The sequence below is a fragment of the Saimiri boliviensis genome, chromosome 11 (assembly GCF_048565385.1).
Source record: "Saimiri boliviensis isolate mSaiBol1 chromosome 11, mSaiBol1.pri, whole genome shotgun sequence".
Classification (NCBI taxonomy): domain Eukaryota; kingdom Metazoa; phylum Chordata; class Mammalia; order Primates; family Cebidae; genus Saimiri; species Saimiri boliviensis.
In genome coordinates, this window is record NC_133459.1 from 7,858,348 (window position 1) to 7,874,553 (window position 16,206).

The 16,206-nt window shown below is 47.0% G+C and overlaps 1 protein-coding gene and 1 pseudogene across 3 annotated transcripts in view; both read left to right on the plus strand.

The window, feature by feature from the left end:
* The window catches only part of CA6 (carbonic anhydrase 6), a 38,816-nt gene that overhangs the window by 18,820 nt on the left and 3,790 nt on the right, over positions 1-16,206 (plus strand). Inside the window, exons 5-9 of one of the 3 annotated variants that reach the window (XM_074380017.1) lie at positions 220-312; positions 5,070-5,139; positions 6,869-7,026; positions 10,059-10,180; positions 13,965-14,409. In XM_074380017.1, the coding sequence (XP_074236118.1) occupies positions 220-312; positions 5,070-5,139; positions 6,869-7,026; positions 10,059-10,180; positions 13,965-14,067 (546 nt within the window). In that variant the 3' untranslated portion in view covers positions 14,068-14,409. Of the gene's footprint in view, positions 1-219; positions 313-5,069; positions 5,140-6,868; positions 7,027-10,058; positions 10,183-13,696; positions 14,410-16,206 lie in introns of those variants that run through there. The other 2 variants (XM_039474012.2, XM_074380016.1) reach the window with 2 other exon arrangements.
* LOC141580203 (proteasome activator complex subunit 2 pseudogene) lies at positions 2,750-5,051 on the plus strand (annotated as a pseudogene).

The following is a 16,206-nucleotide window of genomic DNA, read 5'->3' on the forward strand; positions in this document are numbered from 1 at the left end:
TTCCAGAATCCCACTCTTGTTCTTTCCATTCTTGGGAAAGTTTCTAGTCGTGATAGATGGGATTTGCAGCCCAGAGGGAGATGGAGGTCCAAGTTGCTGGTGTGGAACGGTCTGAGGCCTCGGATGGAGCCCCTTTCTTTCTCCTCCTTCTTCCCTGGAAACCTTAAGCATCTGAATTGCTGTGAACTGCCCTTGACCCACCCTACCTTGCTCTTACAGATTCACGTTGTTCACTACAATTCCAAATACCAGAGCTATGAGACAGCCCAAGACGCGCAGGACGGCTTGGCTGTACTGGCAGCCTTCATTGAGGTAAGCAGAAACCACCCACGTGTGTCTGCATCTGAAGTTATCGGTGGATGTCCAAACAAGGTGTGAAGTCTGGTTGAACAGTCTTTATGATCACTCTTCGTCCTCTCCCGAGCTCACAGTTCTTGGAGACATTGACTGGATGAAGATCGACCCTCTTCTTCCAGCTCCTGCTCACGGTCACGGTCACTGTGCTCCCTCTGTCATCAATCTCCAGACCCTGGTTAACTTGGGCAAGCTGACTTAAAAGAGCTGGAATCACGGAGGGGTTTGACTAGACACGGAGTGTCTGAAGGGCAAGGGGAAGCCTCCAACCCAATCAGACAAAGGCAACACCTCTGCATTTCTTTTATTTTTTTTGAGATGGAATTTCACTCGTTGCCGAGACTGGAGTGCAATGGTGCAGTCTTGGCTCACTGCAACCTCCGCGTTCTGGGTTCAAATGATTCTCCTGCCTCAGCCTCCCAAGTAGCTGGGATTACAGGCACCTGCCACCACATCTGGCCAATTTTTGTATTTTTAGTACAGACAGGGTTTCACTATGTTGGCCAGGCTGGTTGAGAACTCCTGACCTCAGGTGATCCACCCACCTCAGCCTCCCAAAGTGCTGGGATTACAGGCCTGAACCACCATGCCCAGCTAACACCTCTGCATTTCTGGTCAGGAGTTCGAGACTAGCCTGACCAACATGACAAAATCCCATCTCTTCTAAAAATAGAAAAATTAGCTGGGCATGGTGGCAGGAGCCTGTAATTCCAGCTACTTGGGAGGCTGAGGCAGAAGAATCACTTGAACCCGGGAGGTGGAGGCTGCAGTGAGCTGAGATCCTGCCACTGCACTCCAGCCTGGGCAATAAAGCTGGACTCCAGCTCAAAAAGAAAAAAAAAAAAAAAAAAAAGGCTAGGCATGGTGGTTCATGCCTGTAATCCCAGCACTTTGGGAGGCCGAGGTAGGCAAATCACCTGAGATCAGGAGTTTGAGACCAGCCTGATCAACATGGAGAATCCTGTCTCTACTAAAAATACAAAACTAGCAGAGAGTAGTGGCGCACATGCCTGTAATCCCAGCTACTCGGGAGGCTGAGGCAGGAGAATTGCTTGAACCCAGGAGATGGGGGTTGCAGTGAGCTGAGATTGTGCCATTGCACTCTAGCCTGGGCAACAGGAGTGAAGCATTGTCTCAAAAAAAAAAAAAGTCTAGAAGGTGGGACTTCAGGCTAAGTAACTAGAATAGGCAGGAATCCAGTCCCCCTGAAATAAGTATTAAATTAGATAAAATTGTAAAAAAAAACCCCACCATTTCAATGCTCTGGAAATGGATCCTGGGCAAACAGCAAATTGAGACATTTATTCATGGAAAATGGCTAGAATTGGGTAAGAGTAATGAATATCTGTAGACGTCTTTCCTGGGGATGTTCCCATCCACACCCCCTAACTTGGTCAGCAAGTTAGTTTTATCAGGCAAAGCTGGTCAGGAAAACCAGCAGCTTCACTGCCTGGGCAGCGGAGCTGACTTGATTTGAGGTGGAAGTTGAAAACCATGCTCAGGAATGATGTCAGTAAAAGTGGTAAGCTTGACAGAAAACACAGAGAGCAAACAGGAAAAACTTGCAGCTCTGAGAGTCTGAGGCTGCAGTCCCAGTTACAGTGAATGGTGAGTGAGAAACAAGTCAGAAATTTAATGGGGAAGATCCTGGAAAGGAGAGAGAGACAGAAGGGCTACATAAACACCCTAATGGAGTCTGATAAAAAGGCAAAGCTGAAGCCAACATGAGAACTAGCTGAACTTTGAATGTGCTTTGAAACCTACACACAGGTCCATCAGGTGGAGTCCTAGGGGCTCAAGGGGTTTGAGCACAACTTCTGCTCAAATCATTTTACTGACCATGACGCTATGTTGACCATAGGTGACGCTATGTTGACCATAGGTAACGCCTAGGAATTCAGCCCCAAAGAATACAAATAAGATTTAAAAACTGAGCACAGACATCAGCTGCTGCATACTGCTTGGGAGACAGAGCCTGCAGACCAAATCCAGACAAGTTACTAAATAAACACACACACAGAATGCTGGAGGACAATGACAAAAATCAGAATCAGGCCTTCCTGCTATATATTATCTAAAACATCCGGTTTGCAGCAATAAAAGTTGGGCATGCAGGCTGGGCACGGTGGCCCACACCTTAATCCCAGCACTTTGGGAGGCTGAAGCAGGTGAACACCTGAGGTCAAGAGTCTGAGACCAGATTGGCCAGCATGGTGAAACCCCATCCCCACTAAAAATATAAAAAATTAGCCAGGCATGTGCCTATAGTCCCAGCTACTCGGGAGGCTGAGGCAGGAGAATCACTTGAACCCAGGAGGCAGAGGCTGCAGTGAGCCAACATAACGCCACTACACTCCAGCCTGGGTGACAGAATGAGACTTCATCTCAAAAAAAAAAAAAAAAAAAAGTTGAGCATACAAAGAAATAGGAAAATGTAATCCATACTTAATGAGGGGAAAAAAACCCTCAAAACAATCAGTAGAAACTGACCTGAGTGGACCCAGAGTGATTAGGTAGACACGACTTTAAAATAACTGTTACGCTGTGGCTGGGAGAAAAATAATAAAAATAAAACAACTATCATAAATGTTTGAAGAATGGAAAGAAGCTATGTTCAAAGAATTGAAGGAAAATATGATGACAATGACTCTAAAAAGGGGGTTTCAAAGATGCACCAAATGGAAACTCTAGAGTTGAAAAGTACAATAAACAAAGTGAAAAATCACTAGATGAGCCCAAAGCAGATGTGAGGCAGCAGAAGAAAAAAAGAATCAGTGCATTTGAAGATAGAGCAATGAAATGATCCAATCTGAAAAACAGAGAATAAAGACAGAAGAAAAAGGAACAGAGACCAGAGATCTAGCAACCTGAAGCAGCATGGCCAAGCCTTGTGGGGAGTGCCTGAGCAGGGAGGCCCGCAAACAGGTGGAGGTCTTCAGGCAGAATCTTTTCCAGGAGGCTGAGGAATTCCTCTACAGATTCTTGCCACAGAAAATCATATCCCTGAATCAGCTCTTCAAGAGGACTCCCTCAGTGTGGCTGACCTGACTTCCCTCCAGGCCCCACTGGACATCCCCATCCCAGATCCTCCACCCAAGGATGACGAGATGGAAACAGATAAGCAGGAGAAGAAAGAAGTCCCTACGTGTGGATTTCTCCCTGGGAATGAGAAAGTCCTGTCCCTGCTTGCCCTGGTTCAGCCAGAAGTCTGGACTCTCAAAGAGAAATGCATTCTGGTGACCACATGGATCCAGCACCTGATCCCCAAGATGGAAGATAGAAATGATTTTGGGGTAGCAATCCAGGAGAAGGTGCTAAAGAGGGTGAATGGTGTCAAGACCAAAGTGGAAGCTTTCCAGACAACCATTTCCAAGTACTTCTCAGAACGTGGGAATGCTGTGGCCAAGGCCTCCAAGGCGACTCATGTGATGGATTACCGGGCCTTGGTGCAGGAGTGCGATGAGGCAGCACATGGGGAGCTCAGGGCCGTGGTGCTGGACCTGAGGGCAAAATAGGAGAAAGGATGAGGAAGAAACAGAGCTTTTTTGAAGCAAAGTTGCTTTTACTGAAATTAAAAATATGAACCTGACCAAGATTGGGATTGAATTGTATATGGGAATCACTCGAGCAACTACTAAGAATAATTAAAATGATTAAATGGTACATGAGAAATATTTGCTCAACACAAAAGAAGGCAGCAAAGGTGGACCAATGGAACAAAAATGGCACGAGACATCCGGAAAACAAATAGCAAATACAGTCATAAAGCCAAGAAAGCCACATTTATACACAGTGAAAGACTCGAATCAGCACCGCTTGACTGAAAATAGCCATTCAAAATAGACTTTTTTCACCCAAAGCAACTTTTCTGACCTTTAAAGTCAATACTCACAGAAAAGAGTGATCTAGTGTTAAGGGAACCGCAGCTGGTTTGCCCCGGACTTCCGGCTCTCTGTCGGAAGTCCTGAGGATGAAGAAGGGAGCTCATGAGATGAAGCCCTCCTCATCACAAAGAATCTGACTGTGGCTGACAATGCCCAAAACAAGCACACCGGCCGGGCACAGTGGCTCACACCTGTAATCCCAGCACTTTCGGAGGCCGAGGTCGGTGGATCACGAGGTCAGGAGTTCAAGACCAGCCTGGCCAACATAGTGAAACCCCATTTCTATTAAAAATACAAAAAAATACAAAAAAATTTAGCTGGGCATGGTGGTAGGTGCCCGTAATCCCACCTACTCAGGAGGCTGAGGCAGGAGAATCGCTTGATCCCAGGAGGCAGAGGTTGCAGTAAGCCAAGATCGTGCCATTGCACTCCAGCTTGGGCAATAGAGCAAGACTCTGTCTCAAAAAAAACAAAAACAAAAACAAAACAAATAAAAACCAACAACAAAGAAAACAAGTACACAGAGGACATTTTTTAAAGAGTAACTTTTGGCCATTTCTGAGAGCATCACCAATGACCGAGAAGCTTCTTTCCCTGGAAGCTGCCAAAATAGTTTAGATAGTGCCTTTCTGGAAAGACGCATGAACCTGTGCAGTTGGTAGCAAAGAACACTCAGATTGTCTCCGTCAAAACACAGCAGGGGCACAGGCTGCCTCTCCTTACTCTCTAGGCTCTGCCCAATCAGCTAGAAAGCTGACGGGCTGGATTGGTAGAGATGGTGGGCTGGGGCCTCTTCTTCACTCATGCTCAGTGCTTTGCGTTTCGCTGCAGGTGAAGGATTACCCTGAAAATACTTACTACAGCAACTTCATTTCTCATCTGGCCAACATCAAGTACCCAGGTAAGGGAAGCCAACTGCGGCTGCAGGAGGGATGGGAGTGAGCAAGAGTGTGAGTGTGGGGTGGGCCCAGGGGGCAAGGGATTGGTGCTGGCGGGGAGGGTGGCCAGTGGGCCTGCTGAGGGGTCCACCCCTCCCTGTGCAAGGTCACTTGTTCCAGTGATTTCTGCTGTTGGCTTAGGCAGCAAACTTCTCTGAGAAACCTGCTCATAAATTCTACATGTCAATTCTCATGACTGGAACTTCTGGCAGGAGTTCCACTAAGTAGGGATAGCCTCACTTCATTGACTCTTATCCCAGCTGGCAGTGACAGTCCTGGCCGCTAGAGAGATGTTCACCCTGGTTCCAAGCTGAGATGAATGTCAAGAGCGAAGCCGCTTGTCATCATACTTGGACATACAGACATTCGGGGTGATCTTCCACCCCCTCTGCCTCCAGAAGGCAGCGTTCTTATGGGAGCAATCTCCTGCCCAGGGTCAACACTAGACCTTGAGCTATAACCACATCAGCTCTGCATCCTGGACCTCACACATCCCATTCTGGCCACACCCCTCAGCCACCCAGTCCTCTGACTTCAGCACCCAGCTCCTCCTGCAACTGACCTGACCTGAGTCCTCCAACCCTGGGGCTTCCGCAGTCTTGCTCCTGGTGACCCCTGGTCCTTTCATCTCTCTCCCAGCTTAGATTCCACAGGCTATCCCATGCCAACACTCTCAAGGGTCGCTCAGCACTCCCATGCAGACACCCTCTATATCTTCAACCCTCCACCCCTCCACCCCTCCACAAACTCACCTGGCAAAGCCCAGACCAACTCAGAGCCGGCAGCCAAAGAGCTGAATGCAGTTGGACAGAAATCCATAGATAGCTAAGCTGGTATTATTAGAATTATTATTCCCCTCCCCTCCCCTCCCCTTCCCTTCCTGATGGAGTCTCGCTCTGGAACCCAGGCTGGAGTGCAGTGGCTCGATCTTGGCTCACCGCAACCTCCACCTCCCAGGTTCAAGCGATTCTCCTGCCTCAGCCTCCTGAGTAACTGGGATTACAGGTGCCTGCCACCACGCCCAGCTAATTTTTGTGTTTTTAGTAGAGACTAGGTTTCACCATGTTGGTCAGGCTGGTCTCGAATTCCTGACCTCGTGATCCACCTGCCTCAGCCTCCCAAAGTGCTGGGATGACAGGTGTGGGGCATTGTGCCAGGCCTGATTCTGCATTGATAACTGCTGCCCACCTACTGCCCAATGAGCCTAAACCAAGGCATTTTGGTCTTTCTTCGAGGGCACTTACCCAGAAGCCTTCAGGGGCCTATTTCTTTCTTTCACTGAGCATAAAATGTATCCTCTGCCTAGCCATGCTAATGGTGACTGTGGCAGTTACACTTGGGAATACTTCCCTATGTACCAGTTCAATGCCAGCTGCTTTCCAGACGTTATTCCCCCTTCCCTCATAGCAATTCTGCTGATTATTCCCTTTTTACGGATGAGGAAATGGCCGTGGAGTGAGCACCCGGCCGAGACCACTCAGCAGGAGGAGGTGTCTGAGTGCATCTATCCCGAAAGCCTGTCCTCTCAATCCCTTCCAGGGAGAAGTACACTGGGAAATTATTTCCTGATCATCAGCTTCTGTGTTCTGCTGAACTCAAGAGACTGACTCTGGCGAGGCCTGGGCCTGAGCTGTCCTCCCGGGGGGCAGCAGTGGTCCCTGACATTCTATGACCTTCTGTCTTTTTGGTTAGGACAAAGCACAACTCTGACTGGCCTTGACGTTCAGGACATGCTGCCCGAGAACCTCCAGCACTACTACAGCTACCAGGGCTCGCTCACCACTCCGCCCTGCACCGAGAACGTCCACTGGTTTGTGCTGGCAGATTTCGTCAAGCTCTCCAGGATGCAGGTAGTGTATGGTGTCGCTTTGCCAAAGTCTTGCCCTTTGACCTGGTTAACAAGACTGTTCCCAGAATCTCAGCTAACGTCAACCACTGGGGATCCTATGGCATTTTTTGCATGCAGGGCTACTGTGTCTCACCTGCCCACCCATCTTTCTTCTTCTTCTTTTTTTTTTTTTTTGAGACGGCATCTCGCTCTGTCATCAAGCACAGTGGTGCAATCTCAGCTCACTACAACCTCTGCCTTCCGGATTCAAGCAAATTCTCCTGCCTCAGCCTCTCGAGCTGGCATTACAGGCATGCACCACCAAGCCCGGCTAGTTTTTATTTTTAGTAGGGGTAGGGTTTCACTGTGTTGCCCAGGCAGGTCTCGAACTCCTAGGTTCAAGCAATCTGCCTGTGTCCACCTCCCAAAGTGCGGGGCTTACAGGTGTGAGCCACTGCGCCTGGCCATCTCTGTTTCTTAAACTTTTTGTTTTCTTAGAAAAGGTGGAACAGACCCCTGCTCAAGGACACCCACACCCCAGAATGTTGCCAATCAGGCTGGAAGTGTCCCCAGGCACCTGACAAGCAAACGGTCAATTATCTCCAGAAAAATGATCTTAAATCCAGACCTAGAAGAATTTTCACAAATAAAGTTACCTGAAATTAGCTCAATTAAGGAAAAAAACCTCCACAAAACATATGAGAAAAAGAGACATTATAAATGAGAACCAGCAGATTCAGACCTACAAAGATTTCAGTTAGTGGAATTATCAATTAATATGACATAAGAATATTTGGTATGTATAAAAAAAAAGAGGTTTAAATATGAGAAAAGAATGAAAAAGTATTAAAATGGGCAGCCAGACTTGGGAAAAAACCCAAATAGAATTTCTAGAAATGGAAAAATGGTATCAAAAATTAACAATCCACGCCTGTCACAGTGTATGACACCTATAATCCCAGCACTTTGGGAGGCCAGGAGTTTGAGATCAGCCTGGCCAACATGGTGGAACCCTTTCTCTACTAAAAGTACAAAAAATTAGCTAGGTATGGTGGTGTGTGCCTATAATCCCAGTTACTTGGGTGGCTAAGGTGGAAGAATCACTTGAACCCGGGAGGTAGAGGTTGCAGTGAGCTGAGATTGCACCACTGCACTCCAGCCTGGGTGACAGAGCAAAACTCTGTCTAAAAAAAAAAAAAAAAAAAAAAAAAAATTGTCCAGGAATGGTGGCTCATGCCTGTAATCCCAGCACTTTGGGAGTCTGAGGCGGGCAGATAATGATGTTAAGGGTTCAAGACCACCCTAGCCAACATGGTGAAACTCTGCCTCTACTAAAGATACAAAAAATTAGCCGGGCATGTTGAGTGGCACACCTGTAATCCCAGCTACTCCGGAGGCCAAGGCAGGAGAATCGCTTGAACCTGGGAGGCGGAGGTTGCAGTGAGCCTGGATCACACCATTGCACTCCAGCCTAGGCAACAGGGTGAGACTCTGTCTCCAAAATAAATAAATAAATAACCCAATGAATGCGTTTAACAGCATGTTAGATACAGTTTGAGAGAGAATTAGTAAATTGGAGAGAGCCAATAACATTATCTAGAATGCAGCACAAAGAGAAAAAGAGATGGAGCTATAAAAAGAAGTGAAGCGACGTTGTACAGTGGCAAGGTCTAGTAAATGTCTAATCAAAATCCTAGAAGAGAGGCAGAGCAGGGAAGAGGCATGATTTGACAAAATACTGGCTGACAATTTTCAGGAAGAGATACCAAGTCACATATTCAAGAATACCAATTAGTTTCTCTGTCTCTCTCTGGGTGAGTATAGATACATGTGTGTGAATACCCAACATCCTGCACTAAATCCATCGCAGTGAAACCATCAAAGACAAAGAAACAATTTAAAAAATCAGCCAGAAAGAAAAGACAGATTGTCACGAAAAGAGTATTATTAGACAGAGAGTTGATTCAACATAGCAACAGTGAAAGTCAGAAGGGAGTGGAAACATAATCCAAAGTGCTGAGAAAAATAAATAGCCAGTATAGCATTGTATGTGCAGCAGAAGTGCCTTTCAAGGATACAGACAAAATACAGACATTTTCAGGCTGGGTGAAGTGGCTCACACCTGTAATCCCAGCACTATGGGAGGCAGAGGCAGGCAGATGGCCTGAGGAGTTTGAGAGCAGCCTGGCCAACATGGCGAAACCCCATCTCCACTAAAAATATAAAAATTAGCTGCGCATGGTGGCAGGCACCTGTAGTCCCAGCCAGTTGGGAGGCTGAGGCAGGAGAATCACTTGAACCCGGGAAGCAGAGGTTGCAGCGAGCCGAGATTGCGCCACTGCACTCCAGCCTGGGTGACAAAGCGAGAGTGTCTCAAAACAAAAAACAAAAAACAAAAAAACAAAAAAACCAGACATTTTTAAAAAACAAACTGAGTTTGCCAAGCAAAAACTTGATATATTTTTGCTTACTTCTTTCTCTCCTTTGTACTATTGGACAAAGACTCATATAAAAAGCTGAAAAGAGACTGTGCGCAGATACCTGCTGGAAGAACTCAGGGGGAGATGAGTTCCGGAGTAATGCCTTTCATGCGGCACCCAGAACCTCCCTGGACTTGAGATCGTCTTACAGTCACTTTATCAGGGTTAAATAAATCCAAGCTCTAGCCCAATTGTTTTTTTTTTTTTTTTTTTTTTTTTTTTTTTTTTTTTTGAGACAGTTTCGCTGTCTCCCAGGCTGGAGTGCAGTGACATGAAATTGGCTCACTGCAGCCTCTACCTCCCGGGTTCAAGCAATTCTCCTGCCTGAGTCTCCCGAGTAGCTGGGATTACAAGTGCATGCCACCGTGCTCAGCTAAGTTTCGTATTTTTAGTAGAGAAGGGGTCTTTCCATGTTGTCCAGGCTGGTCTCCAACTCCTTTGCTCAAGTGATCTGCCCGCTCTGGCCTCCCAAAGTGTTGGGATTACAGGCGTGAGCCACGTGCCCGGCTAATCGTTACTTCTTTTAAATTACCCAGTGCCTCTTCCCCTCTCTAATGCACTTACATTGCCCCAGGTTTGGAAGCTGGAGAACTCCTTACTGGATCACCAAAACAAGACCATCCAGAATGATTACCGCAGGACCCAGCCCCTGAACCACAGAGTAGTGGAATCCAACTTCGTGTACCTCCCAAGTCAGGGTGAGTGGGATCGACTCGTTTACCTTCTGCAGTTGATTAACTCCTGTTTTGCTCCTTCCTCTAGGTGGACCCGTCTCTTCTGGCAATAGGAAGGGAAGGAGAGTCATTTCAGTAGCAGGAGGCCCACATGGGCCAAGCTGCACAGGACTCGGGCAGAGGGTGATGACTTCTTCCCAGTCCAGGCAGGGATGCCAGTGAATAGAACACAAGAGACATCAGGAGAGACAACTCCGTGATTTATCACCTACCTAGTCTTGGCTAGAGACCGTAGGAGAAGCAAGATGACCGTAACATCCAGCAGCTCTCATAAGAGTGTAGGTTCAAGGGACTTTTTTTTTGTTTTGTTTTGTTTTTTGAGCCAGAGTCTAGCTCTGTCGCCCAGGCTGGAGTACAGGGTGCAATCTTGTCTCACTACAACCTCCACCTCCTGGGTTCAAGCAATTCTTCTGCCTCAGCCTCCCTAGAGGCTGGGATTACGAACACTCGACACCAGGTCTGTCTAATTTTTGTATTTTTTAAATAGCAATGGGGTTTTGGCATGTTGGCCAGGCTGGTCTTGGACTCCTGACCTCAAGTGGTCCAACCACCTCAATCCAAAAGTGTTGGGATTACAGGCGTGGGCCACCGTGCCCGGCCAAGTTAACCTTGTTAACCCCACTCAGGTTATTTCCTGTACATCTTGATCTTAGTTATTTCCTGTACATCTTGATATGAACCCACCCCCAACGCCTCCTATACATTCTTTCAAGGTGGAGTTAACTAGACCACATAGAGTGTACTGCATCTGCCTGGGGGGCAGGCCCCAGGCCCCAGCGTGCTGGAAGCAGGCGGGCAGTCCAGCCTCCACTGCTTCCTGGAATTCCTTGGCTGGAGCTCCAGCTGTGTCCTTGCCTCACCTCATTTCTGTGTTGGCAAGAATGTAAATATTTCACAACCTCCTCATCTTCATTTTGTCTTTCTGTAAAGTTGTAGTGAACCGTACACAGTCCCTGAAGCCATCGTCCTTAAAACCTATTCTGTTAACCATTCCTGATGCTTTTACATTTTTCAGTACAGTGGAATCAGTCTCCTCTCAGTATTGTTTACTCAATATTATCCCACTTTTTTTTTTTGAGATGAGATATCACTCTGTTGCCCAGGTTGGAGCTCAGTGGCACAATCACAGTTCACTGCAGCCTCAACCGTCGAGGCTCAAGTGATCCTCCCACCTCAGCCTCCCCGATAGTGGGGACTGCAGGCACACACCACCACACTCAGCTAATTTTTTTCTCGTATTTTTTGTAGAGATGAAATCTCACTATGTTGCTCAGGCTGGTCTCAAACTCCTGGCCTTAAGCAATCGTCCCACCTCAGCCTCCCAAAGTGCTGGAATTATAGACATAAGCCACCTCGTTTGGCCTTACCGCATCTTTACAAGTACCTTTTAAAACTTTTACATTTTCACCTTCCACTCCAGTGAGTCCTATTTGTGATTTTCTCCCCATCTTTCCTTCCTGATTCACTTACTGTTTACTCTTGTATCAACTGACTCCTCCAATACAACACTAACGGAGGGGAAAAACAGCCATCAGCTGTAGTGATCTTTCCCTGTGTTACACCGTATACGACATTAACAGCAAGAATCCCTTTTTCCAAAGGTGATGTCATTTTCAACAGGTCCAATTGCAAGCAGGCTGAACAAAGGGAGCTTAGACTCACGGGTCTGTCTCCTAGTTTTTTAAATTTTTTAATTTTTTGAGACAAAGTCTCGCTCTGTCGCCCGGGTGGGAGTGAGGTGGCACAATCTCACTGGCTCACTGCAACCTCCACCTCCCAAGTTCAAGGGATTCTCCTGCCTCAGCCTCCTGAGTAGCTGGGATTACAGGTGGCCGCCACTACCCCCAGCTAATTTTTTGTATTTTTAGTAGAGACAGGGTTTCACCATGTTGGCCAAGCTGGTCTTGAACTCCTGACCTCATGATTCACCCATCTTGGCATTCCAAAGTGCTGGGACTACAGGGCATGAGCCACCACACCTGGCCTAATTTTTATATTTTTAGTAGAGATGGGGTTTCACCATGTTAGGCTGGTCTTGAACTCCTGACCTTATGATTTGCTAGCCTTGGCCTCCCAAAGTGCTGGGACTACAGGCACACTCCACCACGCCCAGCTAATTGTTGTATTTTTAATAGAGATGGGGTTTAACCATGCTGGCCAGGCTTGTCTCAAACTACTGACCTTAGGTGATCCAACTGCCTGGCCTCCCAAAGCGTTGGAATTATAGGCACGAGCCACCACGCGGCCTGTCTCCTAGTTCTAAATGTTGCCACCTTTCCCCTGCTATCCCTAAAGTAATTTTAGGCTATTCAATAGGCACTAACAGACTGTGTATCTTTCCCTATGCCACATCTGAAATGCTTTTTCCACTAGAGAGTCATTCTAGCATTTCCTCACGAGGGAGCTCAGGTGTTCCAGGTACCTGCCCCAGACTGAGGTACTCCACGCTGCGATTTGCCTGGAGGTCCACCGAGAATCGCTGTTTAGGATTTATTACTTCAACTCCAAGTACAGCATCAGAGGGCTTCCTGACCCTCAGGAAACCTGAATTGTGATCTCCCTTTGCTCGTTATAAAATAGAGGACTGGCCATCATCTTGGCCCACCTTCTCTCAGGCCTGGATTTTTCTTTTCTGTTTTTTTTTTTTTTTTTTTTTTTTTTTTTTTTTTTTTGAGACGAAGTTTCGCCTTGTTGCCCAGGCTGGAGTGTAATGGCACAATCTTGGCTCACTGAAACCTCCACCTCCCGGATTCAAGCTTCAGCCTCCTGAGTAGCGGGGATTGCAGGCATGCACCACCATGCCCTACTAATTTTGTATTTTTAGTAGAGACAGGGTTTCACCATGTAGGTCAGGCTGGTTTTGAACTCCTGACCTAATGTGATCTACCCACTTGGCCTCCCAAAATGCTGGGATTACAGGCATGAGCCACCGTGCCTGGCCAGACTTTTTTGCCTTTTTTTTTTTTTTTTTTTTGAGATAGGGTCTCACTCTTTTACTCAGGCTGGAGTGTAGTGGTGTTATCTTGGCTCACTGCATCCACGACCTCTAAGGCTTAAGCAATCCTCCTACCTCAGCCTCCCAAATACCTGGGAGTAGCATGCACCACCACACTCAGCTAATTTTTGTATTTTTTTTGGTAGAGATGGGGTTTGGCCATGTGGCCCAGGCTGGTCTTAAACTCCTGAGCTCAAGCAATTCATCCACTTCAGCCTCGCAAAGTGCTGCAACTACAGGCATGAGCCATTGCGCCTGGCCAGATCCAGATTTCTATGTAGCAGCGATTGGCTCTGGTCAACCCAGCTTCATGACTCATGGTATTTCACTGTTCTATAGAGAACTGTACCCCAGCAGGGTTGATATGATTAACCCACCCGCAAGGAATGACCTGTGAAACCAAGGTCAGTTACAAAAACAAGACAATGTCCAAATACAGACCTCTTGCAATGTATTTACTAGAAAACACCTATATCTCCTCAGGTGAGGGGCACTGGGCATCCCAGAAGAGACCAAAGTCCAAGAATAGAACCCTCCTCAACATGCCACGCTTGGCTCCGGGCGGCTTAGAAGCCTGAGTTCAAACACAGTGAAGATACTTAAAGCCAATGCAGTGGGCACATGGAGAGTATTCTAAGGAATCAAAAGACTTCCCCAAAATACGATGCTGGTATGGTGTCTGGCCATCCCCCTTCTGTTTTTGTGCGGACTGTACAAGATTTAACCATTTCCAACTAACTCTTCGGTTTATGGAATATACTCTAGGCTCTGAATTCCAGTTTTACCTACATAAGATTGAGAAAGATCTTGAGTACTTAAGAAGAGCACTGAACAGAGGAAAGACCCAATATTAACTAGCTTGAAGACAGATCTAACTAGAGGAGGTGCCTGTCCTCTGCAGCCACACCCTGCCCTGTCTAAGAAACCATGTTATGTCTGGAACACACGGCTCCCTCTGGGGCAGCTGTTGAGTTTCGGATTGAAAGAGGGGAAACTATCATCCTGGATAGGAAGTGAGATGGCTTCCATGCATGAGAAGGGATCCGAGTTAGACATCACCAGTGGAAATTGATTGGAATAGAAATTTAAAGGAAATAGAACCCTAACTATTCTCCCATCAAACCATACATGTTGACCTGTCTAAATTACAAACCAGCCTGAACTTTCCTTTAGCATTGGATGTAATAAAATAATTTTGGAAATTCATCATTTAAAAATGTCCTTCCAATATCCCTTCTTTGTTCTGCCTGCCCCCCTCCCCCTTCACACACACACTGAAGGGATACAGATCAAGGTGGAAGGGATTTTCCAAGACTAAGATTAATAAAAAGGAGAGGTTTTTTTTTTTTTTTTTTTTGAGACAGTCTCACTTTTTCGTCTATGCTGAAATGCAGTAGTACAATCTTGCTTACTACAACCTCTGCCTCCTGGATTTCAACAATTCTCCTGCCTCAGCCTCCTGAGTAGTTGGGATTACAGGTGTGCACCATCACACCCAGCTGATTTTTGTATTTTTAATAGAGGCGAGGTTTCAACATGTTGGCCAGGCTGGTCTCAAACTCCTGATTTCAGGTGATCCTGCTGGCTCGGCCCTCCCAAGTGCTGAGATTATAGGCATGGGTCACCACGCCAGGTCTAGAAAGAGATTCTTCTGGAAAGGGAATCTTACATCGAGAATTGGTCAGTGGGGGAGTTTGGAGCAGTGGCTGTGAGTCAAAGAAAAAAGCAAGAGAAAAGACACGTTGGGAACAGATGCTCAGTGCCACAAAGAAAATCAGCACTGAGACAAAGGATCTCTCAGCAACACAATTTTTACTTCCTGGACTGCAGGAAGGGTACTCTCACTAACCATCTTGCCACGAGTGTACAATGAACGAAGGAAAACAGCTATGTTTTCCTTACGCATTTGGGGTCGTCCTTACTGCTATGTTTGATCTCCATTGCCTGGAGCCAGACCTCACAATTTAAACTAAAACCCGATTGGTTAACAACTTCAAACTTTTCTAAACAGGTAAAAACAGTGGAGAGCTGGGACATGCCTGTGAGCACGTCCAGCACAGTTATCTTGGTGAAAGTACAAGGACATAGAATGTAGTATGTGCTTGTAAGCATGGCGTGTCTCACAGCTACGTAGGATAGGGCTTCACAAAACGGTTATTAGCACACTTACTCTTTAACAAGAAAAGGAAACTTTAAAGAGGAACTTTTCTACTTCCTACGAGAAAGAAGAAGGGCTCCCAGGACGGGAGGGAGGGAGGAGAGGGGACCTCACTGCAAACCCCCTTGGTCAGATGGTGCCTGAGCCTTGCTCCCTGGGCCTTGTTCAGGCATCCCACGAGTCATGTCAGATGACAACGTGGCCTGTCTCACAGGGCTGTGGCTTCATTAAATAACACTGAGAAGTACCCAGAAGAGTGGCCATTATTATTTTTTGTTTTTGAGATGGAGTCTTGCTCTGTCGCCAGGCTGGAGTGCAGAGGTGTGATCTCGGCTCACTGCAACCTCCACCTCCCGGGTTTAAGTGATTCTCCTGCCTTAGCCTCCCGAGTAGCTGGGACTACAGGCACGCACCACCACACCTATAGCTAATTTTTGTATTTATTAGTAGAGACAAGGTTGCACCATGTTGGCCGGGATGATCTCAATCTCCTGACCTCGTGATCTGTCTGCCTTGGCCTCCCAAAGTGCTGGGATTACAGGCGTGAGCCACCATGCCTGGCCTATTTTTTATTTTTACTGTTGTTTTTGGAGACAGGGTCTTACTCTGTTGTCCAGACTGAAGTGCAGTGGTGATCCTAGCTTCACAGCAGCCTCAACCTCCCGGGCTTATGCAATCTTCCTACCTTGGTTTTCCGGGGTGCTGGGATTATGGGCGTGAGCCACCACACCCAGCTGCTACTATTTTTCTTGGTCACTTATGCATTCCCTTAATCGATGCCCCTTACTTACCCACGCCGTAGCTTCCTCCTCACCTCTGATTGAGGCTCTTCTGA